Below are 27,519 nucleotides of genomic sequence, written 5' to 3'. Positions count from 1 at the left end.
CCAAGAAGAAGAGCCCTTTCTGCTGCACTGGCTCTCCATTGTCTTTTACTGACAAATGTCAACTTCATGTGAGATGACAAGAGAGAAAATGGATAAGATCTTCCACCATTATCTGAGAACAAGGCACTGAGGGTGGATTTGGAGCTGAGAGTACTAAATGAACGGCCCCTCGGGGTTATCATGGAACAACCACAGGGTCGATGTATAAAGCCATTCAAATCGGCCCCACTTCCTCTGAAAATGGAACCAAGTGTACTCTTTCAATCTTAGTGCAGCACTATCAAAGATTAGATTTATTTCAAGGTAGAGATTGGTTTCTAATCGCTAATAACCAGTGTCCTTTGATACCTTTTCTTATATGTTATTTTCCTCAACTGGGTTCATATATTTTGGATGACATTTAGTTTTTTTCATTTTTATGTACCCAGTTCTGTCAGTCTTTACAGCCATGCTAAAAAACACTGTGTTGTCTTTCCCTGTGTGACTTATTTCACCTAGCTTCCAATTTGACAATAAATTTCATATTAATAAATAAAAATAAATTAAAAAACACTTTGATGCAAAACATAAAATGTTACATAAGAAAACCAAAAATTAAAATGTACAGATATTTGTGGAGGTCAAATGGCTACTTATTGACAGAATTCAAGACAAACGTGAGTAATCAGATAATAATTCACAGAATTCCTACCCTAATTCAATTATAAGAGGGAAAGAAATTAAACTCGGTTATTACTTGCAAAATAAATTCATATTTCATATGCATTTATATTTGTGAAGATAGACATATTCTTTGTATTGTCTCTACCTATTCCCTACACTCTTCTAGAAAAATTATGTGAATATTCAAAAGGAATTGAATATAATTGTTTATGGTAGCTGTAAGTAATCGCTAAAGTTGTGTTTCATACAACCCAAGATTGCAATGACATTGAAAATTAAGCATCTAATTTTCATTCACCTGTTTGTGGTTTGGCTCTGTTAGGGTTGATCAAGTCTGGGCCTTTATGGACTTGACTCCAGACTACATACAGATGCAGCTCAGATCCTGGTATATGATCTTGCATAGCAGAGATAGAAACTAGCAGAAATGTGTTTCTTAGTGCCTGGTCTCTGAACTCATAACCTATCATGTTCCAACACACATTATAGTGTGAAAACAAGTCACGTGGGCAAACTTATCATTTGTTGTCTGTAGACTACACTCTTTTCACAGTGGTCAGAGGGAAGAAATGTAGATTCACTGAAAATAACCTAATCTACCATTATAGCCATAGGAATTTTTTTTAATAATACTTCATGAGAGAGATAATTTTGTAAAGGATATTGTTTGGAAATAAATTAAAAATGTATACTCTCTTAACTTCCCATTTGGTTTTTTTGTCTTCTGTGCCAAATATCCTTGTAAATCAGTTTTATACAGTGACAGACATGATACTATAGATATTTTCACGGTGGTCTTTGATCAAATAAGTTATAAGCAGAAAATTATAAAGTGAAAGGACATTGGCATTGAAAGTGGTCACTTCATGTAATTTCTAAGTGCACACTCCTAGCCCTGGGACTCAGTTACATACATGCTCTGGCTGTTTTCTCTGCTGGAATATATGATGGAAATAGTATCTTATTCATATTTACTTGAAGAGTATTTGAACAGTACCTCTCGACACAAGTAGTCACTAGATTTCAGTACTTTTGGCTTGAGAAATTGATGCTTTGGTGTCATCACCTGTGACATGATGGTCTTAATTGTAGCAACGTCATAGGGCTGTTCTGAGGAATAAATAAAAATAAATGATATAATGCCTACCTTAAAATAAAGCCCAAGCACATGAAGTTCTTGCTGTCTGGAATCTCTTCATATTTTGCTTTTCCCAATGTCCAATAAAGGCCATTTTCCATAAAACCAAAGTCCTATAACTGTCTTCTTCCTTTCACCCAGTGAAACAGCCAGGCATCAGAAATGCTATCTGGCAACCATTTTGATCATATACATCAAAGAAATTTGCATTTAAAAAAGGGAGAAATTCAATACGCATCATGTGTGGACACTAGAGTAATTTATTCTGTGTCTGTGTTTCGTGTTTTGAATTCAAGGTGCAATTACTGTGCCTCCCCTTAATACTCAAGAACCCCAGTCTCCTCACAAAGTGTGTTATTTGGGCATCTGTATAGGTTCTGTCTTTTGGAATTGAAGAATACACAGGGGATTGTCGAGCTGTGACAAGATAGCCTGTTTGAATTCTAGATTTGGGGATCCTACAGGGTCCAGGGTGACGAAGGGACTGAAATGCCCTATCCCTTCCAATGTTGGAATATCCCATCTACACATATGTGTCTGTTACCATAAAGAATGGAGAAAAGTGAGAGATGCTGCTCAATGCATTCTGATGTAGAACACCTACCATTTTCTCCCCAAGTATATTTTTTGTTTCTAAATACATGCAAAAATCATTACCTATACCATAAGAAGGCATGTGTCAGCACTGTCTTGTCTCTCTAGTGAGTGGGAGATTATACATGCTGGTGGGATGCACCTGAGGCACAACTAATCAGCAATCACATCACAGAGACATTGGTATCTTTATTCCAACAACTCAGGGTAACAAAGCAGAATGAATATGCAATATATTAGAGATCCATCGATTTGACATCCTGCCACTTTGCTGAATTCATGTATCAGTTCGCGGAGTTTTTGGGTGGGATTTTTTGGATTTCTCACAGAAAGTATCATTTCAGCTGAGAAGAGTGAAAGTCTAACTTCCTCTTTGCCTATTTGGATGATTTTACTTCTTTTTGCTGTCTGATTGCTGAAGCTAGGACTTCCAACACTATAGTGAATGACAGTGGTGACCGTGGACATCATTGTCGTCTCCCTGACCTTAGGGGAAAAGCTCTCAGTTTTTCCCATATTGACAACAATATTAGCTGTGGGTCTTTCAAATATGGCCTTTACAATTTTCAGGTATTTTCCTTCTATCCCTATATTTTTGAGGGCTTATATCAAGAATGGGAGCTGCATTTTGTGAAAGGTTTTTTTCTGCATCTATGGGAGGATCTTGCAGTCCTTATCCTTTCTTTTATTAATGTGATGTAAAATATTGATTGATTTGCAGTATTGAACTAGACCTGCATCCAGGAATCAATCCCAGCTGATCAGGGTGAATAATTCCTTTAATGTATTGCTGGATCCAATTTGCTAGTATTTCGTTGAGAGTTTTTGCATCCATGTTCACAAAGGAAATTGGTTGGGATTTCTTCATTTTAGAGGGGTCTTTGGTTTTGGAATCAAGGTAATGTTGGCCTTGTAGAATGAGTTTGGAAGGTTCTCTTCCATTTCTACTTTTTGGAACAGATTCAAGGGAATGTTTTGCAGAATTCCCCTGGACAAGCAGCCAGTCCTGGAATCTTGTTTGTGAGAGATTTTTGATTACTGAATCAATTTCTTTCCTGCTTATGGGTCTGTTCAAAATTTTCATTTCTTCCTCTTTCAGTTTTGGTAGTTTAAATATCTCTAGGTGTTTGTCCATTTCTTCTAGATTGTCCCATTTGTTTGCATATAATTGCTCATAATATTCTCTTATAATTGTTTGTATTTCTGTGGTGTTGGTGGTAATATCTCCTCTTCCAGTTGTGATTTTATTTGGGTTCTTTCCGTTTCTTTTTGACCAGTCTGGCTACGGGGTTATCAATTTTGTTAATCCTTCAAAGAACAATTTCCTGCTTTCCTTGATCTGTTCTTTTTTTTTTATGTCAGTATCACGGATTTCTGCTCTAATCTTTTTTATTTCCCCTCTCCCACTGCTTTTGGAGTTTATTTGCTGCTCTTTATCCAGCCTTTTTAGGTGTAACTTTAGGTTATATATTTAAGATCTTTCTTCCTCCTTCAGGAAGGCCTGGGTTGTTACGTACTTCCTTCTTATAACCATTGCTGCATCGCAGAGGTTTTGGAATATCTTGTTTTCATTTTCATTGTCTTCCGTGTACTTTTTCGTTTCCTCTTTAATTTTGTATAACCCATCCATATTTTAGTAGGATGTTCTTTAATCTCCAAGTATGTATGGTCTTGTCAAAGTTTTTCTTATGATCAATTTCAAGTTTCCTAGTGTTGTGGTCTGAAAATATGCACAGTATGGTCTCAATGTTTTTGTACTTGTTGAGGGCTGACTTGTGACCCGGGCTGAGATGTATTCTGGAGAATGTTCCATGTGTACTCGAGAAGAATGTGTGTGCTGCTACTTTAGGATGAAATGTTCTGAATGTATCTGTTAAGTCCATCTGGTCCAGCATGTCATTCAAAGCCAGTGTTTCCTTGTTGATTTTCTGCTTACGTGATTTGTTTCTCACTGTAAGATGTGGGTGTTGAAGTCCCCTACTCTTATGGTATTATCGCCAATGAAATTTATGTTTGTAATTAATTGATTTATATATTTGGGTGCTCCCACATTATGGGAATATGCATTTACAATTGTTCAATCTTCTTGGTGGATAGACCCCTTAATAATGGTTTAATGCCCTTCAACTCTTGTTACAGTCTTTATTTTTAAATCTAGTTTGTCTGATGTAAGTCGGCTACTCCAGGCTTCTTTTGATGACCATTAATTAGCATGATAGATTGTTCTCCATCCCTTTATTTTAATCTGTAGATGACTTTAGGTCTAAAATGAGTCTCTTGTAAGAAGCATATTCCTTGTTTTCTTATCCATTCTGATACCCTATGTCTTGTGATTGGAGCATTTAGTCCATATCCACTTAGAGTGAGTACTGAAAGATATGAATTTAGAACCATTGTGTTACTTCTAGAGTTGATGGTGCTGGTTATGTTCTCTGGTCCTTTCTAGTCTTTGTTGCTTTTGGTCTTTTTTGTTTTGTTTTGTCTTTTCTCCACTCAAAGAGTCCCGCTTAAAATTTCATGCACGGCTGGTTTAGTTGTCATGAACTCTTATTTTTTGTGTCTCTGGGAAATTCTTTATCACTCCATTTTGAATGACAGTCCTGCTGGATAAAGATGTCTTGACTGCATATTTTCTGATTCACCACATTAAATACATCCCATCAGTCCTTCTGGGTCTGCAGACTTTATGTGGATACGTCAGCCGCAAACTTGATGTGTCTTCCCTGATAGGGTAAGGACTTTTTTCCCTTGCTGCTTTCACAATTCTTTCCTTGTCAGTGTATTTGGTGAATTTTACTAAGATATGCTTTGGTGATGGTCAGTTTTTGTGGAATCTAATGGGAGGTCTCTGTGCTTCCTGGATTTTGACATCTGTGTCCTTCCTAGATTAGCAAAGTGTTCTGGTACTTTGCTCATCTAAACTTTCTGCCCCTTTCTCTCTCTCTTCCTGTTTTGGGACTCTTCTGTTTTGGATGTTATTCCTTTCTACTAAGTCACTGAGCTCTCCAAGTCTTGTATCCTGCTCATTGCCTTGGTTCTCTCTTTCTTCTGCTTCATTATCCTCCATAATTCTATCTTCTATGTCACTGATTCACTACACTGCCTTACGCAGCCTTGCCATCGTGGCATGCATTCATTTTGAATCACGGTTGTAGCATTTTTACTCTCAGCCTGACTGGGATTTATTTCTATCTCTGCAGAAAGGATTCTCAGATGTCTTCTATGCTTTTTCAACCCCAGCTAGTATTCACATTATCGTGGTTCTTAATTCTAGTACAGACATCTTACTTTTGTGTGTGTTGACTAAGTCTGTGGCTGCCATATCTTCCTGTTCTCTCTTTTGGAGTTAAGTCCTTTGTTTTGTCACTTTGAAGGAAGAAAAAAAATTAAGAAAATAAAAAATTAAAGTTAAAATTTGAAAAGAAAACAAAAAGCCAAAGAAGGAAGCTAGGTCCTAGGTGTGTTTTGATCTGCGTGTTGAAAAAAATCTCGGTAGAATAGAGACAAAAGGGAAAGGAAAGGAGAAAAAGTAAGAAAAAAATTTAGAAATTAAAAAAAATATATAATAAAGTAGAATAAAATAAAATACAAAAACGATATAAAATAGGAACTTAAAAAATTAAAAAAAAACAAATTAAAAATAGAAGTATTTTTTTTCTGTATCCAAGAAAAAGAAAAAAATAAAGGGGAAACAAATTTAAGCTATAACAGAAGCAACGAAAATGATCAAATAAGTGAACCAGCAAACAGAATGAAACCCGAATGAAGTGACATCCAGTGTCCCCTAGAACTGAAACGATGAAGCCTCCTCTATTTCGTGCACTAAGCAGGTGGAGTGACTTGTGCTGGTCTTCTGGGGGGTGTGCTTGGAGGGCACAGTTGGGCAGGGCTTGGTATAATGGCTCCATTCTCCACTAGGTGGCAGTGCTTAGGTTACGGTGGTGGATCAAGGTAGCACACATGTGCATGTGTGGGAGAGGTGGAAATGGGTTCACCCAGTGTCTTAGTCTTTGGCACAGGGACTTTTCTCTCACTGCCCCACTAGCAAGCACCCCTCCTTGGCTGCAGACCTCCGCCCACTCTACACCTCTACCCTGTCCATGTCTAAGCTGTCCACCTTCCAGGTCAAACCTCTCTCCAGAGTTTTATCTCAGACAGGGTTGTGTTTCAGAACCCCACGTTTCAGAGACCCCTTGCTTCGATCTGCACTGAGTCTCTGGAAGAGGGTGTTGCTGAGCAATGGCTGGGTGCCGGCTTGCCTCAGAAAATGTTCATGTGATTGCACAGCGGCAGAGGTTCAAAGATTATGGGAAATCATAACACACAGCTAGCTCCAGATTTTTGTTGCACTCTGGCATCTTTGTCCCATTACTAGCAAATGTAGCTCTTCTCTGAGGTCCACTGGGACCTTTGCCCACTGTGAAGCTATATGGCCACTACCAACTACACTCCAAGCAGGGTAACAGCTTCTCTCTCTACAGCACATAGACCGTTCAGACAGCACTGCCTGCTCCTGGGGATTTGCCCCACTTCCTCACCAGAGCACCACCAGGCTCTGAGCTCTGAAACGACAGACTCTGCTCTACTGTTTATAGAAACCTGGCAGTACTAACTACCTCTCCTTTCCCCCTGTCAGAGGATTTGGGGGACAGATTTCTTGTTCAGTCCCCTATGAGTATTTTCACTCTTTCTGTCTCTTTTTTCCAGCTACTTTCAGTGGGGAGTGCTTTTCTTGCAGGATCCCAATGCACCACATTCTCCCCCTTTCTTTCTCTCTGTCTTCTCTCCATGAAAATGGCTCCCTACTCTCTTCATCTTTTCTCCCCTCAGTTCACCTCTCTGCCCTGCATAACCGCCGATTCTGTGTCTCAGGTTATGCAGATTGTTGCATTAATATCAATTTCCTAGGTGTTCTAAAAGGTCTGGTGCTTCTCTAGCTGCATTTCATGGATGAGACAAACTCAGAGTCTCCATGCCATTCCAACACCTTAACTCCTCCCACCCATGAAGTAACTGTTAAAAGGTGATACTTTGTAAGTTTGAGAGCCAGGAGTAATTACAGAGTTGATGGACTACAGACCTCATTGACTGAAGTATGAAATTACATTTATGTGATTCCTTACCATTCCTCTAGAACTAAAGCTACTCTCACTGCCTTTGATATCATAGATCTTTCTAGAAGTTTGCACCAAGTGTGTTCTTCCATAAATGATTTACACTTTTATCATTTTATACTTTCATATTTTTGCCATGAAATCAACATCCTTTTTCAGATGTTAAATAAGTGCTTTTTAAAAATACGGGTTTTGTTCTTGTTGTTGTTGTTTTGTTTGTTTGTTTTCACCATTGTTCATGCTTTGGATAAGTTAATGTGTCACATTATGTTTTGCAACATATAAAATAGTCCTTTTACAATTCAACAAATCTCAGAATTCCACAATTTTCAACATAAAATATCACTTGATAGCATTATATTACCCTTTAGTAAAGAAAATTAAATCCCCAAAGAAAAGTCACTTGTTACAGGAAATTCCTATATGTGCTAAAACTAGTATTTCCTAGTCTTACAGCACTCTAGTTTTAACCAATAATGGATTTTCAATCGTCAAAAAAATTGGTGCAACAGTATTTCTCTAATACAGCCTTTAATTTTAATCTGGCTATTCTAATAGTGTTGAAAGGTGTCCCTGGAATCTGACCTTATAGTAATGAGGTCAGTATTATTCTTGAATTCTTTTCTTCTTCACTTATGTATTGTTTACACTTTCCCAACCATCACTACAGTGTCAAAACATTGTGTCACTGTAAAACCCTGTTATTCTGTCACGAAATACTTATTTAAGCTCTAAGGGAAGTGGAGCGAAATTTTACATTGTTCCACTTCAAATGAGCTGTATCCCTCACCCTGCACCACACCCGGTGTCACTGTACTAACAATATCATCAGCACATGACACACACTCTTGATCAAGACCTTCAGGGCAGTTCCATTCAGCACTGTGCCTGACACTACTCAGCTGCAGAGACGAACAACCCAAGACTAACCTGGGCAGAACTCAGTCAGGTTAAGGAGTCACAAAGACGGCGAGTGAAACCTAAGAGCATTAATAGATCCATTTCAGTAACTGAGCAGGAAATGGCCCATGCGGAATTCAATCTTCAAGTTGCTTCTCAGGAGCTTCAAGGGACTGACAAGAACTATCTCTGCAAAGGTAAAACATTTAATACAGACATGTATATCAGTTCCGGGATGTGAAGTTGGGGTGCAGGGGTGTAGGGAAAGAGTAGGAAATGATCTCACGTAGTTTTCATTTGTGAGGATCAGAACTGGAAGTTGGAATATGGTAGTGTCGTTGAAGTCTGGGGACTCACTTTGTTCCAGTGTTACAATCCGGAGTGTTTGCCAACCTATCATGGAGTAGTATGTTGACTGCCAATGCAATGGTATATTCTAAGAGAAGATTACAATGGTAGATATGGGTTTGGGGTCCAAGGGTTTACATTTGATTCCCTGCAGGTTGTTGCTTCTCTTGTTTGTAAATTTCCCAAATGATTATTTCCATGCATCTTTTGTCAGTGTTTTCATTTCTCTTGTGTCCAGGGAGGTACATTGCTGAGGTTCTGGGAATCATCTGCCTTGTCTTGATGTCCACTGTGGTAAAAATAAACGTTATTCCCTGTAAGTCAGTGTTTGAATGACTAATAGGGAGTTTTTCATGTTAACATCATGAGTTATTTGAAATATTATATAACATATGGAATTGTATTATCCAATTTTAATGGACGCATGCTCTAAATGTGGAATAGTTATTCTGAATTTATCTAAAGTAAAAATACCACATGATGTTTAAGGGAGTATTAAACACTTTTCCGAATTTTATAACTTAAAGGCAAGTTATTTGCGAGACTTTATTGATAGATACAAATGAATTCTTGAGATTGGTTAAACCAAATACTGTAAGAGATGGGGAAGTTTAGTTCATTAAGATTTTGAATTATTTACCCCCTCATGTTCATTATTTTATTAAATTTTTACTGGTAAAATCAATTTTATTGCAGGGTTTTCTAATTCTAAATAATATACCAAATTTCAAACTAAGAAACTCAAATTATTGTGATCCACATAATTTAATGTTATGTTTCTTGAAGATTACTTGAATGTTCAAGCTACTGAAGGACCAGAGCAGAACAAAACCTCCCTGGAAGCAAAGATCCAGAAAGGTACAACATCCCTTGCAAAATTCTGTTATTCGTTTAGTGTCTATCTAGCTCTATCTCCAAGTAGGCAAAGATGATAACAGATTCTTTTGGAAAAATGAATTAGAAAATCGCTTAATGAACTTTCAGAATTAAGGATTCTAGGAGAGTATAACTTCTAGGCAACAATGTGAAGAAATACTCATTTAAAATCACCGCACCCGTTGTTAACAATTGCCTCACATGTTCTCCTCCTATAACATGATAAAAGATAAGTCATTCCATAAAGATGTTTGTGTTCAGTGATTCTCAGAACATGTAGAGTTGGACATTGTTGTGGTTCCTTTATATGGGCATATAAATTAGGGGATGAAAGCCTGACTCTTCTCTCAGTGTGTGTGTGTGTGTGTGTGTGTGTGTGTCTGTGTGTGTGTGTGTGTCTGTGTGTGTGTGTGTTGCTTTAATTTTACCAGCTCGTGAGGGTATATGAATATGTTATGTACACATATGTGTATCCATATACAGTATGTAAAGTTTCATTTTTTAATATTCAAAGCTTTTTGGATAATATCTCATAATCTCTCACCAGCGTGTCTCTGTTGTCATTGTCTGAAAGAGTGGTTTACGTATTCCAACAATTGCTATTACATTAGCACTGAGGGAAAATCGTGGAATGAGAGTTTGATGTCCTGTGCTTCTAAGAACTCTAACCTGCTCTACTATGATGATGAAGAGGACAAGGTAAGTTTTCAGGTGTTTCCAGATTCTATTAAAAGCTTGTGTGTGACTATTATGCTTGTAGAGTTCATCCATAGTGACATATGTATTTGTAGTTTATTTCTTTTAGTGTTTAATATTCCACATGTTGACTGTATGACACATTATTTATATTCTTATACCTTGAATGTACATTTGATAATTTCCAGTTCTTACTTTTCATAGAAATCTGTGTCTCTAGAAATGCTCTTTTTCCTGAAACAAACTTTACATTTAATTTGACAACATATCAAGGAAATCAGGCATTTGTGCAAATTGATTGCAAAATATGTAGAATTACACAAATACCAATCACATCATGGGACAGAAGTGTACAGCCTTTACCAGGCCTGCCCATTTTCATTTTATGAGATATTTCTGCCTATTTGGGGGCTTTATATCAATGGAATCATTCAGTGTGCATTTTTACATGTGTCTCCTTTCTCTGTCAGATGGTATTTGTAATCCATGTATATTAACACATTTGTCTATAGTTTGTGAAATTTCACTACCCTCTTATATGAATATGACATTTTCAAAACCATTTTCAGTAATTTAGTTCCTTTTTATTATGTGGGTATTATGAATAATTGTGTTATGAAAAGTCTTTCCTATATCTTCCTCTACATATCATATTTATAATCCTTTATTATATATAACTACATCTTACAGAGCATATTTATATAATATAAATGTTATGGTTTTCATATTAAAATAATAACCTATAAATACAGCATAATTATATTTATGTATAATTGTAATACACTTCCCTGTAAGCGTTAGTCTGAAATTGCACAGGCATTGACATGTGGAAATTTCAATATATTAAATTTTCCCTACATCTTTTATTGTATTGTGAAAATATCCATTGTACCAACTAGTCTTTTGATCCAAATCTCAGTAGTCTCAGTAAAATTAATTAATAATTTATGATGGTTATACACAGTACCTTTTTTCTGGGTTGTAAATCTTAAGGCAATTCTCTTTTGTGAGAAAGAGAAGTACTGGGCTGTGTCTCTTGCCCCTTTTTCCAGGATGGTGCCTTTTTTTCACCTCTTAAAAACCTTTGTCATATTTTAGATACGAGCTCTTTCTTGAGTTTTTAAGATGAAAATATTTGTGACATGCATTTTCACTCTCATAATGGAGTCTTTTAATGATCAGAATTGTATTTATTTACTTTTTGATATAATTTATTGTCAAGTTGGCTAACATACATTGTATAGAGTGTGCCCTTGGTTTTGGGGGTAGATTCCCGTGATTGATTGCTTACATACAACCCCCCAGTGCTCATCCCAGCAAGTGCCTTCCTCAATGCCCATCACCCATTTTCCTCTCTCCCCCACCCCACTACCCACCCCTAGTTTGTTCTCTGGATTTAAGAGTCTCTTGTGGGTTGCCTCCCTCCCTCTCTGTTTGTAACTATTTTTCCCCCTTCCCTTCCACCTTGGTCTTCTGTTAAGTTTCTCAACATCCAAGTATGAGTGGAAACATATGATATCTGTCCTTCTCTGACTATTTCACTCAGCATAATACCTTAAGCCGCATAGTTTCTTTGTCTGGTCAATCTTCTTTTCTTTTCTTTTTCCCCACCTCCTTCTTTATTTCCCTTTCTCTCCCTCTGGAATGATCAGAATTTTAATGTTACCATAGTCCTACTTAGCACTTGGTGTGTTACAATCATTACTATGGACCTATTTCAGAAGTTAGTGACAGTTCATGAGTATTATTTCCTATATTATTTTCCTGGACTCACCTTTTTCTTTATTTCTTTATCTTTTAACTTTTCATTATGTTTATGATCCAGTTAGAATTTATTTTTTGTGATGCTCTATTTCTGATGCTGTGAGATAAAAGTGAAGGTTATAGTTTTCTACATCATTACCTCTGTGACGGAGCATCATTTAGAGCAAAGTAGGTCTCATCTTCATAAATAACTTTATATACATGAAGTTCTATATGTACACATATGCTCTAATCTCCTTTATATAAAAAATATGGATATTATATATCTTCATATAGATAATTACATATTCACTGGTCACTGTCTATACAGTCTGTCACAACCCACAGCAGTTGGAGTAAAATGTAGAGACTTACTTGCCTTTATGGCCCCTTACCGTGTCCCAATTATACTGCGTACTAATATTTCTCTACTTACTTTGAGAATCACATGGAATTTATACTTTTGCTCCAACTGATAATTTTGCTTCAAATATCAACCAATTTAGAGAACACAGTGAAGGAAAGTCCATTATACCTATGAGAGTTTTATTCTTTCTTTTGTTCTCTCTTTCTTCCTGATGATTCAAGATGCCTTCTTTTGCCATTTCTTCTCTTTAGGAGTTCCTTCAGAGTGGGTCTGGTGGTGATACCTTTTCTCAATTTTTCTTTATCGAAGAATGTCTTGATTTCCCCTCCATGCCTGTTGATTTTTTTGGTGGATAGTCAATGGGTTTTATTTTTTTTTTATCAAAAAACAATGTTTTCTTTTTGTTTTTGTTTTGTTTTGTTTTGTTTTTAGAATCATGCAGTTAGTGTCTACCACTTTTCTGTCTTCCTAGCAGCCATTTGTGTGTTATTTTGACTGAAGAGAAAAAACATTGTGGAGACTTGAGTGTGTACCTTTTGGTGTCTATGGTTTGCTACGCTCTCTGACACCAGTCTATGTGAGGTAGAGGGAAATTCCGGGGAGCTCACCTCCATGTCATTCCTTGGGTCTCCAGGGCTCAGATCTGTCAGCTTTCTCATTAGCTTTCTGAATCTTGTTTCATCTTCTGTATAATGCCCAGGGACTGTTGCTGCGTTGGTGGGAGGAATAGGGAAAAGTCTATCCACTCTTTCTTTCCAGAACAGGAATCTTGTCTGTGGTGGTTTTCTTTTGAATGCTCCTAGAGTTAGTAGTGTTCAGCATCATTTCCTGTACTCACTTGCCATCTATACATGGTGTTTGGTGAAGTATCTCCTGAAAAATTTTGCTAATAATTTTACTTTTTTTCATTGTATTTTGAGCATTCTTTATGTACCCTGGCAGCAAGTCTTTTATTAGATGTTTGCTTTGTAAAGGTTTCTTCACAAGTTTATGACTTTCTTATCTCTTCAAAGAGCAGATATTATCTTGATGAACTACATTTCATCAATTCTTCTTTTATGGATTATGCTTTTGACATTCTGTCTAAAAAATCTCTCACCAACTGTAGGTCATGCGTTTTTTATAAAACATTTGAACTTTTTTTATGTGTGATCAATTTTGAGCACTTTAATGTATTATAAAGCATAGAATCATTAATCATATTTGATAGTCCATTGTTTCCAGAACATTTGTTGAAAAGACTCTACTTTCTCCGCTGAATGACTTTGCATTTTTGTGGAGTTGTGCATTTCATATTGTGTGGGTACAAATGTTGCCCTTTCTCATCTGTTTAATTAATGTCCTTATGTATTTTTATGTCTGTTTTGTACTTGAAAGATCATCTTTTTTTATTTTAAATGTTTATTAATTAATTTGAGAGAGTGAGAATGCAAGCAGAGGGAGGGGCAGAGAGAGAGAGAGAGGCAGAGAATCCCAAGTAGGGTCCATGGTGTCAGCACAGAGCCTGACTTAGGGCTCCATCTCAGGAACCATGACCAGTAATCAAGAGTCAGAGGCATAAATGACTGATCTACCCAGGTGCCCACAAAATTGTCCTTTTTTAGACTGTGAACTTATTCAAGTTCATTTTCAGAGTTGTGCTACCTATTCAGGATCGTTGCATGGATGTTTCTTATTCATTTCTATCTTTCTAAAGGTTTTATTTAATGTTTGTTTATTTATTTATTTATTTATTTATTTATTTATTTATTTATTTTGTATGAGAGAGAAAGTGCATGGGAGAGGGTCAGAGAGAGAGAGAGAGAGAGAGAGATGGAGACAGAATAACTTCCCAGCAGGTTCTGCTCTGTCAGTGCAGAACCCAGTGTGGAGCTCAAACTCACAAACCCTGACATCATGACTTGAGCCCAAATCAAGAGTTGGACACAACCAATGAACCGCCCAGGCACCCCTTTAGAAAGGTTTTTTAAACATAAAAATAAATATTAGTTTTATCATTTACCTTCTGTATCACGGAAATCACATCAATTGATCTTCATGCTAATGTGATAAATTCAGATTATTTATGGCATTTCAAATGTAAATACAACAGGGCACTACTTCAATAAATCTACTTATGATTGTCCTGATATGTAATTTCCTTCCTTTTTTAGTATTCCCATCAAAATGTATATGACACATATTTCATTGGCCTCCTTTTCTGACCCTACAATGATTTCTTTTTGCTTTTTAAACTGGCATTACATTTTTCTTTATTCATAAACATCTAAATACTTTCTAACTGAGTGTGAAAAGTTTTCTGAATTACAGACAAAATTGTATTCGAAATTTTATCTTTTTTTAATTTTTTTTAACGTTTATTTATTATTGAGACAGAGAGAGACAGAGCATGAACGGGGGGGGGGGCAGAGAGAGAGGGAGACACAGAATCCTAAACAGGCTCCAGGCTCTGAGCTGTCAGCACAGAGCCCGATGTGGGGCTCGAACTCACACACCGGGAGACCGCGACCTGAGCTGAAGTCTGACGCTTAACTGAATGAGCCACCCAGTCGCCCCTTGTATTAGAAATTTTAAGACACTTCTGATATTTTTTTTCTAGTTCTTTGTATAGGTAGGATTGTATTTGGTAGGATTTGGTAGGATTGTATTTGGTAGGATTTTTTCCCAATGTTCCGTCTGGTTTTAAATATTTTCGCATTTCTTCATATATCGTACTCTGATACTTTTACTGTGGTACAAGGCACATACAGATGGGTCACATGGTACACGTGCCAACAGATGGCCGAGTTTTCAGTGTCTCCACTGCATGGAATGAGAAAATGAGTATCACCAACACTGCGAAATGTCCCTACCAACTTCATATCTGCCTTTTAAAAACAGTTTATAGAAATAGAATCATACAGTGTGCATATTTTGTTTTTAGCATTTTCAGGCGAAGCCAAACTTGTGTGGTTCATCCATATGTAGCTGCATGAAGTTGTCAATGGTCCACATCTCTGCTGTTCTGTTGTCGGATTGTCCTACGTTGCATTCGCCCATTCTATTGCGGATGCTCTTGGATATTTGGGTGTTGGCCATTTGGGGCTGCTTTGAGTTATTCTACTATACATTCTTCACGATCAGCTTTTAGCTAAATGTGTGTGTGTCATTTCTTCCCTCTATAACCTTAACTGGCTCCTCTCTTATAGCTGCTTGAGAGGGAAGCAATTGAGATCGTGCATTGATAACATTCTTCCTTTGTGTGTGATTGACAAAAGTACCCATTGTCTGTAACACTACTTTAGCTTCATCCTAAAAGTTTTGATGTATTTTCAGTTTATTATCATCCAGTACAAGGTAATTTCTCTCATCCAGTACAAGATACTTTCCAAGATTTCATCTTTGAACTGTACAAGTTTCAGAAGTCTCTCACTTTCCACATGTTAGGAAATTTCCCAGATTTCTTTCCATTGTTTCTTCTCATTTGTTTCCTTGTCTTCAGAGGAAATACTTTGAATATTTCCATGCTTCCATCCTTAAACTTTTTGATCCCTATGGATGACCTAGAACGCTTTCCATATATGTCAGTTATGTGAAGCTGGTTCCACTGTTTTGACAGTCTTCCATAGTCCTGCTGCTTTTGTGACAAGCTGGTCTTACTTACTGAAGAAAGAGATTTCAGTCTTCAGCTATACTCATTGAAATGTTTACTTACCCTTCTAATTCTGTCAGTTTCTATTTCCTGTGTTTAAGGGTTCTCTTCTTAGGTAAATAATATATGTTTATAATTGTTTCATCTTCCTCTTATATTGACAGGCTTAACATTTGGAAATGTTTCTTTTACTTTCTATTAATATTTCTTGTTTTAACGGCTGCTTTGATATTAGAACAGCCGTTTCTGCTCACATCTTCGCTTACTGGTAGTAGGGTGACTTTTTGTTATCCCTTTATTTTCACCTCTTGTGTCTTTGAATCTACAATGTGTCTGTTACAGACAGCGTATAGGTGGGTATTAGTCTTTTATTCAGGATGACACTTTCTATCTTATAATTGGAATATTTATTTAATTCACATGAGTATAATTACTGGGAAATTTGGATTTAGGTATCCCATTTGCTATTTATTCTATACTTATGTCTTGTTTTCCTCTTCCATTTTACCTCATAGCTTTTGTATTGAACATATGCTACATTAGTGTTCCATTTTATTTCCTCTACTGTTGTCTTTAGTATATTCTTAAGTTATTTCCTTAGCAATAGTTGTGGGTATTACAAATCTATCTTTTGTTTGTTTTTGTGGAGATGATATTGGCATCTTACATTGCATACATCTAATGCTGACAATCTGTTCATTTGATAAATTTATGTATTGTCATATGATTACTATGGCCATGTTAGATAACACCTTTTCATGTCACATATTTATCATTTTTTGTATGTGTTGAGAGAAGCTAAGAATTAGTCTTAGCAACTTTGAAGTTTATAGCAGCAATGTTGTCTGTAATCATATGTTGTACATTACACCTCCAAAAATTATCTATTATATATAAATTTGTATTCTTTTTTAAAAAAATTCAATGTTTATTTATTTTTTGAGAAAGAGGGAGAGAGACAGACATGAGCGGTGGAAGTTCAGAGAGACAGGGAGACACAGAATCTGAAGCAGGCTCTAGGCTCTAAGCTGTCAGCACAGAACCCCACGTGGGGCTCAAACTCAGAAGCCATGAGATCGTGACCTGAACCGAAGTCAGATGCTTAACTGACTAAACCACCCAGGAGTCCCGTAAATTTGTATTCTTAAACATCTTCAAAAACTCCCAACCCACAGTCCCTGATAAACGCATTTTAATCTTTGTTTTTACCAGTTCAGTCTATCAGATTTAATGCGAAAGACAATGCAATATTTGTCTATTTCTGTGTGATTTTCTTCCCTTACCATAATGCCTTCAAGGTCCATCCATTTCTTACAAATGGCAAGCTATCCTTTTTCACCTGGTTAGATAATATTTCACTGTGAGTGTATGTGTGTGTCTGTGTGTTTGTACGTGTATGTATATCACACTCTTTGACTTTATGACGGTTGCCAGATACTCAGGCTCCTTCCATTTCTTGGCTATTGCAAATAATGTTGCAATGAACATGGGTGTGCAGCTATACCATTGAGATGCTGATCAGTTATTTTGTTTATTTTGAAAATAATTTTAATGTTTAATGTTTTTGACGGGAGGAGGAGCAGAGAGAGAGGGAGACACAGAATCTAAAGGAAGCTATAGGCTCTGAGCTTTCAGCACAGAGCCCGATGTGGGGCTCATCCATATGAACAAGGAGATCGTGACCTGAGCTGAAGTTGAACACTCTCCCGAGTGAGCCACCCAGGTGCCCCATTGATCACTTCCTGTAAACACATATGTAAGAGTAACATACTATTTTCCATTGTGGCAGAACCAATTTACATTTCCTCCAAAGGACTGGAGGAATTGCAATCCCAAAGGATTGCATTTCCATGATTCTTGATATTGAACAACTTTCATGTACTTATTGGAAATTTGTATGTCTTCAAAAAAATGTATACTGAGGCACTTAACCCAATTTTACATTGGATTTCTCTCTTTGTTTTATTCTATTGTATGAATTCTTTATATATATTGGATATTAGTCCTTTATCTGATATTGGTTTACAGATATTTTCTTCTCTTCTCTCCATGTCTCTCAACTATTTGATTCTTTCCTTTGCTGGGCAGAAGGTCTCTAGTTTAATGCAGTCCCTCTTTTCTTTTTTAGATTTGCTGTGATTTTTCTGACTTATCCCTGAAATCATTACCTGCACCAAAGTCAAGGGTCTTTTTCCTTTTGCCAATACCCGTGATTTTCTATTTGTTATAATTTTAATGTTACCAATTTTTGTCTTTTTGTTTCAATTGAATGAATTCCTTTTAGCATTTCTGTAGGGCACGTCTAATTTCTTCTGCCACATGGCTTTAAAAACCACCACTGGAGTCATGCTGCTGCTTTCCCCTGACTGCCATCTGTGGCGAGAGTTGAAACTTTGATACACCATCCTCTAGGATGCCGGGAAAGTCTTTATCTCTTCTTCATTTCTGAATGAGAATTTACTGAGTAAGGCATTCTTGGTTGATATTTCTTTTTTTCCCTTTGACCACTTTCAGAATGTCATCCCATTGTCTCCTGCTTTCTACAGGAAGAAGATCTTGTGAGATGATCCTTTTTGGGGTCCGGTAAGGCAAGCTGACCTCAGAGCCTTCATAGCAGTATTGGATCTGTTGTCCAAGATCAGGCACAGATGGAACTACCAAAGAAACTGGCTTTTGGTGCAAAGGTTCATTTGTTGTAGCTGTGGCACTGGGGTCTCAGTTGGAGACATGTGTAGATATTCCACGCAAACTGTACCTGTGTCTCAGGGGCTCACAATTGCGACTCTGGCTAGCAGAGGACTGTAGCAAGTACAGAGGCCCTGGATGACAAGGTTCATTGGTGACTGGGGTCATGGGCATTGTGTGGTAGTAGCATATGCTGGGGAAGGGGAGTCCAAGTTTCCACTCTTTCCCAAGTGGCAGTAGCAGGATCCAGTGGTGGCTTGTGAAAGCCATGTGTCAGGACCCAGGGATATGGACACAGACATGTAGATTCTTGGTCTCCAATGACAGCTAAGGGTTAGCGTGGAAGTTGAAAGTGTGTCGGGGTTTGTAGCTGTATAGCAGCAGCAATGAGGATTCAGAGCCCTACAGTTGGACCGGAGAGAAGAGACTCAAAGCAGTGGTGACTTGGCCTACCAATGAAGGGTCAGAGCCTTGAGCTACCATAGGTGGAGAAAAGTCTTCAGGTGTTAGCCATGGCGGTTCAGAGTCTAGGCCTGGGAAGTTTTGGGGTTCCAAATAGCAAGAGCATCCTTTGCAATGAAGACACAGGGTCATTAAATGGAACATGGTGAGTGGGGCTCAAGGCAGCAAATATCTGCACCCATAGTGGCAGTTAAGGCATACCTTAGGATCTGGGGTCAGGTCTCAGGAACAGCCCCAGTAATGTGACACAATGCCCTAACCTGGGACCAAGAGTGGGCAAAAATCAGACGCAGTTCTAGTCTTGTATACACGACGTGCTATGGCCACCAATCCCTAAGAGCAGAATTGGAGCACTTGAAGGCAAGTCTCATCATAGCAACACCTCCAGCCTCTGGGAGGAGGTGTAGAGGGCACACTGGGCTGCTCCAACAACTGGGATTAGAATTGATGGGCCCCTTCTGTTGCAAAAGCTGCAGACATCCCCATAGTTGAAGCTTAGTGGGTTCTCCTGCTCCCCTTCTTTCCATGAGGTGACTCTCCATGAGGGGATTCCTCCAGGTGCCAAGTGGCTCTCAGCTGCAGAGTTGGGTGATGCAGGCCAAATGCTTCCTTTGCTTTCCATGGGACCATCCTGGATTTTTGATCGGCACCAGATTTTTGGTGTTTCTTTGTTGTCTAGAGCTTTCCCTGAGCCGTTTTTAGTTTGAAGTTGTTTAGTTACTGTTCTGACTGATTTTGTGGGCAGATGAGCATTATGACCTCCTAGTCTCCATCTTGTTCATGGCACTCTTTACACATATACAATTAACTGATTGTCATCTACGCCCCATGAATCCTGACTAATTTCCGATAAAATATATTAAATTAGCACTAACAAGCTCCTTTCCACCACCTATTATAGGTATGCCTCAACTTTCCAAAAAGTTGGATTACCTCACTTTGCTTCTCTGAAAGCACTCTGAATACCAGTTTTTGCTGAACAACAGAAATCTGAAGGGGATTTTTGTGTTTAGGACAAAAGGCGAAAAGTGAAAATTGTGTTCAGGGCTAGTTTTACTGTTTAGTGTCAGCTCACACCCCAAGCAGCAAGATTCGTCCCGTCAAGTTCATTTCTCAGAATCTGTATACTCTGTATATCAGTATCAAGCATAGGTTTGAACTGTATTTTTGAGTGTCTGTGCTTCATCTCAATTTATTTTGTGTATCCACTCACAAGGCGTCTCTTGAGGTGTCAGAAAAGCCTAAGGAAGTTGTATGTGTTATGGGTTTGGGGGGGGTGGTTGCTTTTTATATCAGGAAATGCTCAATCATTTTTCCATGTAAATCAATGTTATTTGCTTTTTCACTTTACACCATTTCAGCTTCGGAAAGTTTTCTGGGAACAATCTGCTTTCAGAGAGAACGAGAAATCCATCCTTCTACCCACGTTGTAATGAGGCCAGCTAGCACTGGTTACTGAACACCAGTTACTCGACAACGTACCTTCTCTGCTTTCATGGTTTCACATTAGAAACCTGAAATGAAGCATTCGTGGTGACTTTGCAACACAAATATTTGTAACTGCTAAACTATATAAGGCAATGGTATACATCCGACCATACAGTGTTATAAGAATGGCCTTGATAATCTTCCTTCTCAACATAATTCAGAGAGAAAAATACACAGGTTTTGAAATTTACTGACACATCTATCGTTTCTGCTGATCTCTATTCCTCCTTGTGGGTATGCATTACCATCTACATCAGTTACTTTTAGCTTGAAGAACATTTCTGAAAGGAATGTGTACGAACAAAAATTGTTAAGTTTTGTGTTTGATGTGGGGTCTTTATGCATCTTTTCTTTCTGAAAGACAGCTTTGCTGAATTATAATTCTTGTTTGACAGGTCTTTTAGCTTTGTTTTCTTTTGTTTTGGGTTTTTATGTGTGTGTGCGGGGAGTTGGTTTTTTGTTGTTGTTGTTTTGTTTTTTTTAAGTATTTTCCTGGTGAAACCTATCTATTAATCATATTGTTATTTTCCTAAATATACTGAGTTGTTTTTCTCTTTCTCTTGCTATGACACCTATTTATGTTGGTTTGCCTTTCATGTTATTCTTAAGCTGTTGCAAACAAACAAAACACAACAAAACAACATTTACCACATTGCCCATGTTAAAAAAATAGACTACTTTGTTAGAGAAGTTTTAGTTTCATAGCAAAACTCAGACATAGCACAGAGGTTTTCTGCATTCCCCTACTGTCTGTGTGTCAAGGCACAAGCAGTTCTTGGACGCTCTCATTTTCAAAATCCCTTCGTGGGTGGTTCACTTGCTACAACTGATAAACCTGTACTGACACCTCTTTATCACCCAAAGTCCATTGTTTACTTTCAGGTACTATTGATGTTGTGCATTTTAAAAGTTTGCAAAAAAATATAAGGAAACGTATGGAGTTAACAGAATAGTTCCCTGTCCTTTAAAATGCTCTGTGCTCCACTTATCCATCCTTTCTTCCCCCTAAACCCTGTCAACCCCTGATCTATTTACTGTCTCCATAATTTTGTTTTTTCCAGATGGTCATAGAGTGGGAATCATACAGTCTCACATCTTACATTGCATTTCACTAGATCATGCATCTTAACCAACGTAAGCACACATGTTAGGAGTGTTAACTATCACATGGTTGCCCAAAAGATATCTAGAAATTTCACCTTGTAAAACTGGAGATCAATGCACTGAACAGTAATTCCCCTTCTCCTCTTTCCCCTCAACCCTGAGCAATCACTCTTCTACTTGCCCTGTCTTTCACTTTTACTACTTTGGATACTTCATATAAGTGGAATCATAGAGTTTTATTTTTTTATTTCCTATGTATGACTGGCTTATTTCAATTAGCATAATGTCCTGGAGCTTCATCCATATTGTAGCAGGTGATAGGATTACCTTCCTTTTTACAGCTGAATAATACTACAGTGTTATGTGTATATTACGCTTTCTTTTCCATTTATCCATCAGTGGATATTTGGGCTGCTTCTATCACGTGGCTTTTATGAATAATGCTGCAGTGAGCATGGAGATTATATATATATATATATATATATATATATATATATATATATATATATCTTTGAGATCTTGCTTTCAATGCTTTTAGATAGTTTCTTATGTGGGATTGCTGATTCATGTGGTAATTTTATTTTCGATTTCTTGAGGTAGCTCCACACGTCTTCATTACGGCTGACCGATTTATATTCCCAGCAAACGTGTGTGGGTCTCCTCCTTTTCGACCTCCTCACTGACACATTTTTAAGAAATGTTTATTTACTTATTTTGAGAGAGTGAGAGAGAGAGAGAGCAAGAAGGGGAGGTGTCGAAGGAGGGAGAGAGAGAGCATCTGAAACCAGATCTACGCCATCAACACAAAGCCCCAGGCGGGGCTAAACCCACAAACTGGGACATCATGACCTGAACCAAAACCAAGATTCGGATGTTAACCAACTGAGCCACCCAAGTGCCCCGACACGTGTGTGTGTGTGTGTGTGTGTGTGTGTGTTGCATCCATCGTAATGAGTATAAGGTGATAACTCATCGTGAATTTGATTTGCATTTCTCTGCTCATTAGCGATATTGAGCATCTTTTCATACGATTTTCACCATCTGTATATATTCTTTGCAAATTTGTGTATTTCATTTCTTTGCCCATTTTTTCATTGTCTCTTTTGCTGTTTGCTGTAGTCGTCACTGACTTGTAGATTCCTTGTATATTTTAGATATGATTCCCTTGTTTGATATACGATTTGCAAGTGTTTTTCCCACTTTGTATTGTCTTTGCTGATCATGCCTTTTAATGCACAGAATTGTTTCAGGTTGACATTGCCCAGTTGTGTACAATGGACTTTTCCTTTGTGCTCTGTGGTTTTAGTGGCCTAGCCAAGAAATCATTGCCAAGTACAATGCTGTTTAATATCCCCCCTTCTTTCTTTGAGGAACTTTATAGTTTTACATCTTACATTTATGTCTTTAGTTCATTTGGAGTTAATTTTAGTATACGGTGTAAATGTAAACATCCAACTTCATTCTTCTACATGTGGGTCGTCAGTTTCCAAACACCCTTTGTAAAAGATCCATTGTTTCCCTATGGAATGGTCCTGGCACCTTTATCAAACCTGATTAGACTGAATACACATGGATTTGTGTCTGGATATTTTTAAGGGATTGTTTCTTTGGGGGATTTAGGGCCTGTGTCTTTCTGTTCCTTCATCTTGCTGCTGGTATCCCGTTCCAGTCGGAACTAGTGTGCAGGGCAGAGATATGGATTCTGTGGTATATAATGTGGCGTAAGGCTGATGGAGGTGGAAGACGTGTGAGCCATCCCTGATTTTCACACTGACTTGAGTCACTTCACAATCCACTCTCTTCCCTCAAGAGTATTTCTTTGTATTTGCCACTGTTCTTTGGTCTTTTCATTATGATGTCATGAGACATGGATTTGTACGTGCTCATTCTGTTAGCAGTTTGCTATGTCTCCGGTGTCTAAAATATTTTAAATAATGTTAGTAAGCTGTTCATTCGTCGTGCCTTAAGATTGTTGTCCTATTTTATTTTCTACCTCTGTTGTACTTCTCATATTCTACTTAGACCTAAGTTGGCTTTCTGGATACTGTTTTGAAAGACTCTGAATTCTGTAAATTCGTATATAAAGTTCTCTTTTTTCTGTCTCATCCTAAGATATGAATAGATTTTGTTACTCCTGCAATTTCATCAGTTCTTTTCTACCGCATCCCAAATTTTCTGCAGAGAAAATTTAGTGAGTTTTCCATTTCAGGTATGTATTTGTTCACTCAGATTCTCTGTGATTTCTTCATATAGTTTTATTTCTTATTGATATTGCCTACTTGCTAAATTACTGCCATCACATGTTCCTGTAATTATTTCAACTAAGTTTTCTGTATAGTTTACATATCTTTATAAGTAGGACTTTTCAATGCTTTTTTCTAATATGTGCAACAATTACCCCATTAGAAGGTCTATTGACATATGCTTTCCTTTTGTTGGAAGATATTTTCCAATTTCTTTTCACATTTTTTGACTTTTTATGGAGACATTTTTAAAAATACAGTTTATTAAATATGCATTCTCTTTCATTTCTCTTAGATTTACTCTGTTTTTTTTTTGTTGTAAAAACTTTATGGCATCATCTTCTCCACTGAAGTCTGTTTGCTGATAGTTTTCTTCAATTTTTCCATGTTCTTATTGCTTACATTTATGACCTTGTGACTTTGAAGCCTTGATGTTAATTACTAGCTTTTTTTTTGTTTTTGTTGTGTTTTTTTTGTTTGTTTTTTAAGAAAGGATGTATTCAAACACTGCAGGTCACTACAGCTTCCACCTTCTGCAGTGTGACCTCAGTGCCTGTGTGTGAATGCGGGAGGGGACTGTTCAGACCTTTACTCTCAGTTCCCAAGTCTCCTTGTCCTCTTACTTTCTCCTGGGTTCCCCTTGATCTCCTCTCCTTGTGTGTCTATTTTTTCCATAAGCTAAGAGTGTTAGAGAGCCAATGTCAACTCTTCCGTTTCTTTCTCACATCCAGTATCTTTCCATTATATTTATGGGGGTCACAGTGCTTGACACAAACACCTCAACCTCTGACCAGCACAAGTATGGGTTTTCTTCATCATTTCCGAGCAAAATCAGCACATGGAGTTGAAATTCAATGGGTACCCGTCCCCATCCCCAGCGCTGATCAGGTGTCCCCCTGTGGCACCAGCACCCTTGCACTTTGCAGTTTCTCCCAGTTGTAACAGCTTCAGTCTTCTTATCACTGAGCCAGGGGTGGGCAGGTGGGGAGACACAGGAACATCCTAGGCGAGAAGATGACAAATGTGCTTCCGACTTGAATCTCCAGGATTTTGTCCAATGTACGTATTTCATAAGTTGTTACCTGTGATCCATTTTCTAAACTCTGAAATTGTTTTCACGGTCAGTTTGTCCTCTTCACTTAGTCCTACTAAGTTAATTTTATACTTTTGTGTCCACTGTGTGACATTATATTATAATTTCAAAGTGTCTACAAAGGAAGAAAGGATGAACTTTTATGTGTTATACAGAATTCAAATGAGTATAAGAGCTTGTATTTGACTCCCAATAAATTTTATTTTCTCATAGTTTTTGTTGAATTTCCTCCGTGCTGGTACATGGATTAGAGGCTCCCAGAGAAGCCATCATAGTTCATCTGTGCAGCCAAAAGCCTTAACATTTTCTTCCGAAGTGTAAGTCTCCTGACAACTTTATATTATGCCTCACAAGAATGTTCTTAGAAACAAAAAGAGCAATGTGTGAACAGTCGGATGAACACAGTAGGGGAAGGTTTTCCAGAGAAAAATGGTATGGGAAATCTTGAGATTGAGATATATAAGTATGAGTCAAAATGGATGGTTTATTCCTCAAAATACTGTGGTCCATAGTAAGAGATATAAGTAATCTTATGGTAAGATTAATGAGATTTAATGCTCTGTATTTCAGGTTGTCAGTATCTTCAGAGATTGACAAGAATTGTCCATATATCGATTTTCATACAAAAAAAATTTATTTTGCACCGTGCTCATTAAGAAGACGATATGTTTGTAAGCAGCAGGCATTTTAGTTACCTCATTTTGGTAGAATGCTGTTTCACCATTGATAAGGAATCCATCACTCATTACTTCAACAGCCATACAATTGTTTTCGTTGCACATTAGAAGATAATGTTTTTTAGTGTAATTTTCGATTCACAACAAAACTAAGAGGAAGTTCCAGAGAACCCTCTATTGCCCCTGTCTGCACACGTGCATGGGGTCTTCCATTATCACCATCATTCACTAGAATGTTTCATTTTTTATCAAGGATGAATCCGAATCAATGCATATATATCACCCAAAGTCCAACGTGTACCTGAGGCTTCATTCTTTGTGGTATAGAACTGTTTCTCAAATTTAATTATATTAATGTAAAAAATATATACTGAGGTATATATTTTTGTTTTTTAAGCTTTTGCTATTTAGTAACATTAATTATCTATATGTGTGTGTATATATATATATATATATATATATATATATATATATTACAAATCATAATATTATTGTAAAAATTCTCAACAAAGTGAATAATTCCATTGTATTTCCAAGTAATTAATTTGTCCTAACCCTTAAAGGACCTCAAATGAGGATTGAACCACCCAGGGTGACGAGGTTATCAGTCAGAAATGAGTCAGGAGACAGAAACAAGGGGACACTTGAAGTAAACATTTATCTACTTATAAGAGAAAGCTTAGTAAAAGGAAAGGATACTCGTTAAAGAAAATTACAAAGAATATCCTACAATTAAAGGACAGATCACTGAAGCCAGATCTACTCTCTGAAGATGGGATTCAGATGTCATTGAAGACGATGTGGCTACACACAGCTTCACGGCTGATGGGCTCACTGGATTGGCCTGGGACAGATCAGCTCCAAACTCCACGGGCTGAACTTGGTGAGGAAGGATCTCAGGCTGTGACTGGCAAACAGGAAGAGCTCCCTGTCAGAGTGCTAGGAGGAAAGACCAGAAGACAGGAAACTGACACATTGCCTTCAAGAACTTGCTAGAGGATGAATACTCGTGACTTCCTGCAAGACTGCAACTGGCAACCAAGCCATGGTGGCCAAAGGAGAGAAAACACCATGAAGCCAGGAAGAAGAGCCCTTTCTGCTGCACTGGCTCTCCATTGTCTTTTACTGACAAAAGTCAACTTCATGTGAGATGACAAGAGAGAAAATGGATAGGATCTTCCACTGTTATCTGAGAACAGGGCACTGAGGGTGGATTTGGAGCCGAGAGTACTAAATGAACGGCCCCTTGAGGTTATCATAGAACAACCACAGGGTTGCTGTATAAGAACCATTCAGATCGGCCCACTTCCTCCGATGATGGAACCAAAGTGTACTCTCCAAATCTCTCTTGGTACCACACTATCAAAGGTTAAACTCATTTTGAGGTAGAGATTGCTTTCTAGTTGGATAATAACCGGGGTCTTATTTGTTGTTTTCCTTACATGGGTTCAAATATTTTGGAAAAGATTTATTTTTTTAATGTTTTCATGCACACACCTCTGTCAGTCTTTACAACCGTACTAAAAAATACTTTGAGGCAAAAAACTAAAATGTTCAATAATAGAGAAAACAAAAAATTAAAATGTACAGAAATCGGTGTTGGTCAAATGTTTAGTTGTTGCCAGAATTCAAGACAAACTTGAGTAATTTGATGATGATTCAGAGAATTTTCTACCCTTATTCAATTATAAGAGGGA

At 37.5% G+C, this 27,519-nt stretch overlaps 1 protein-coding gene across 1 annotated transcript; it reads left to right on the top strand.

Moving 5' to 3' along the window:
- The first annotated feature begins 200 nt into the window (after window positions 1–200).
- LOC124501853 (NKG2-F type II integral membrane protein-like) lies at window positions 201–25,836 on the top strand. Its single transcript, XM_047066317.1, has 7 exons — window positions 201–303; window positions 8,412–8,606; window positions 8,996–9,073; window positions 9,562–9,615; window positions 10,181–10,332; window positions 25,359–25,462; window positions 25,716–25,836. The coding sequence occupies exons 1-7, from the start codon at window positions 201–203 to the stop codon at window positions 25,834–25,836; spliced, it is 807 nt and encodes a 268-aa protein (XP_046922273.1).
- The last annotated feature ends 1,683 nt before the right edge of the window (window positions 25,837–27,519 follow it).

This window comes from Lynx rufus, unplaced genomic scaffold, assembly GCF_022079265.1.
Source record: "Lynx rufus isolate CCGP_SWC_20201006 ecotype Redwood Valley unplaced genomic scaffold, mLynRuf1.p SCAF_7, whole genome shotgun sequence".
NCBI lineage: Eukaryota > Metazoa > Chordata > Mammalia > Carnivora > Felidae > Lynx > Lynx rufus.
This window is presented reverse-complemented; position numbering and strand designations above follow the sequence as displayed.

Bases quoted from the DNA above. Each gene is read 5' to 3' on its own strand.
- LOC124501853 (XM_047066317.1), top strand. From the start codon at position 201: ATGTATAAAGCCATTCAAATCGGCCCCACTTCCTCTGAAAATGGAACC. The intron at 8,607-8,995 runs GTAAAACATTTA...TCTTGTGTCCAG, and splicing joins CAAGAACTATCTCTGCAAAG to GGAGGTACATTGCTGAGGTT. The intron at 10,333-25,358 runs GTAAGTTTTCAG...ATTTTCTCATAG, and splicing joins ATGATGATGAAGAGGACAAG to TTTTTGTTGAATTTCCTCCG.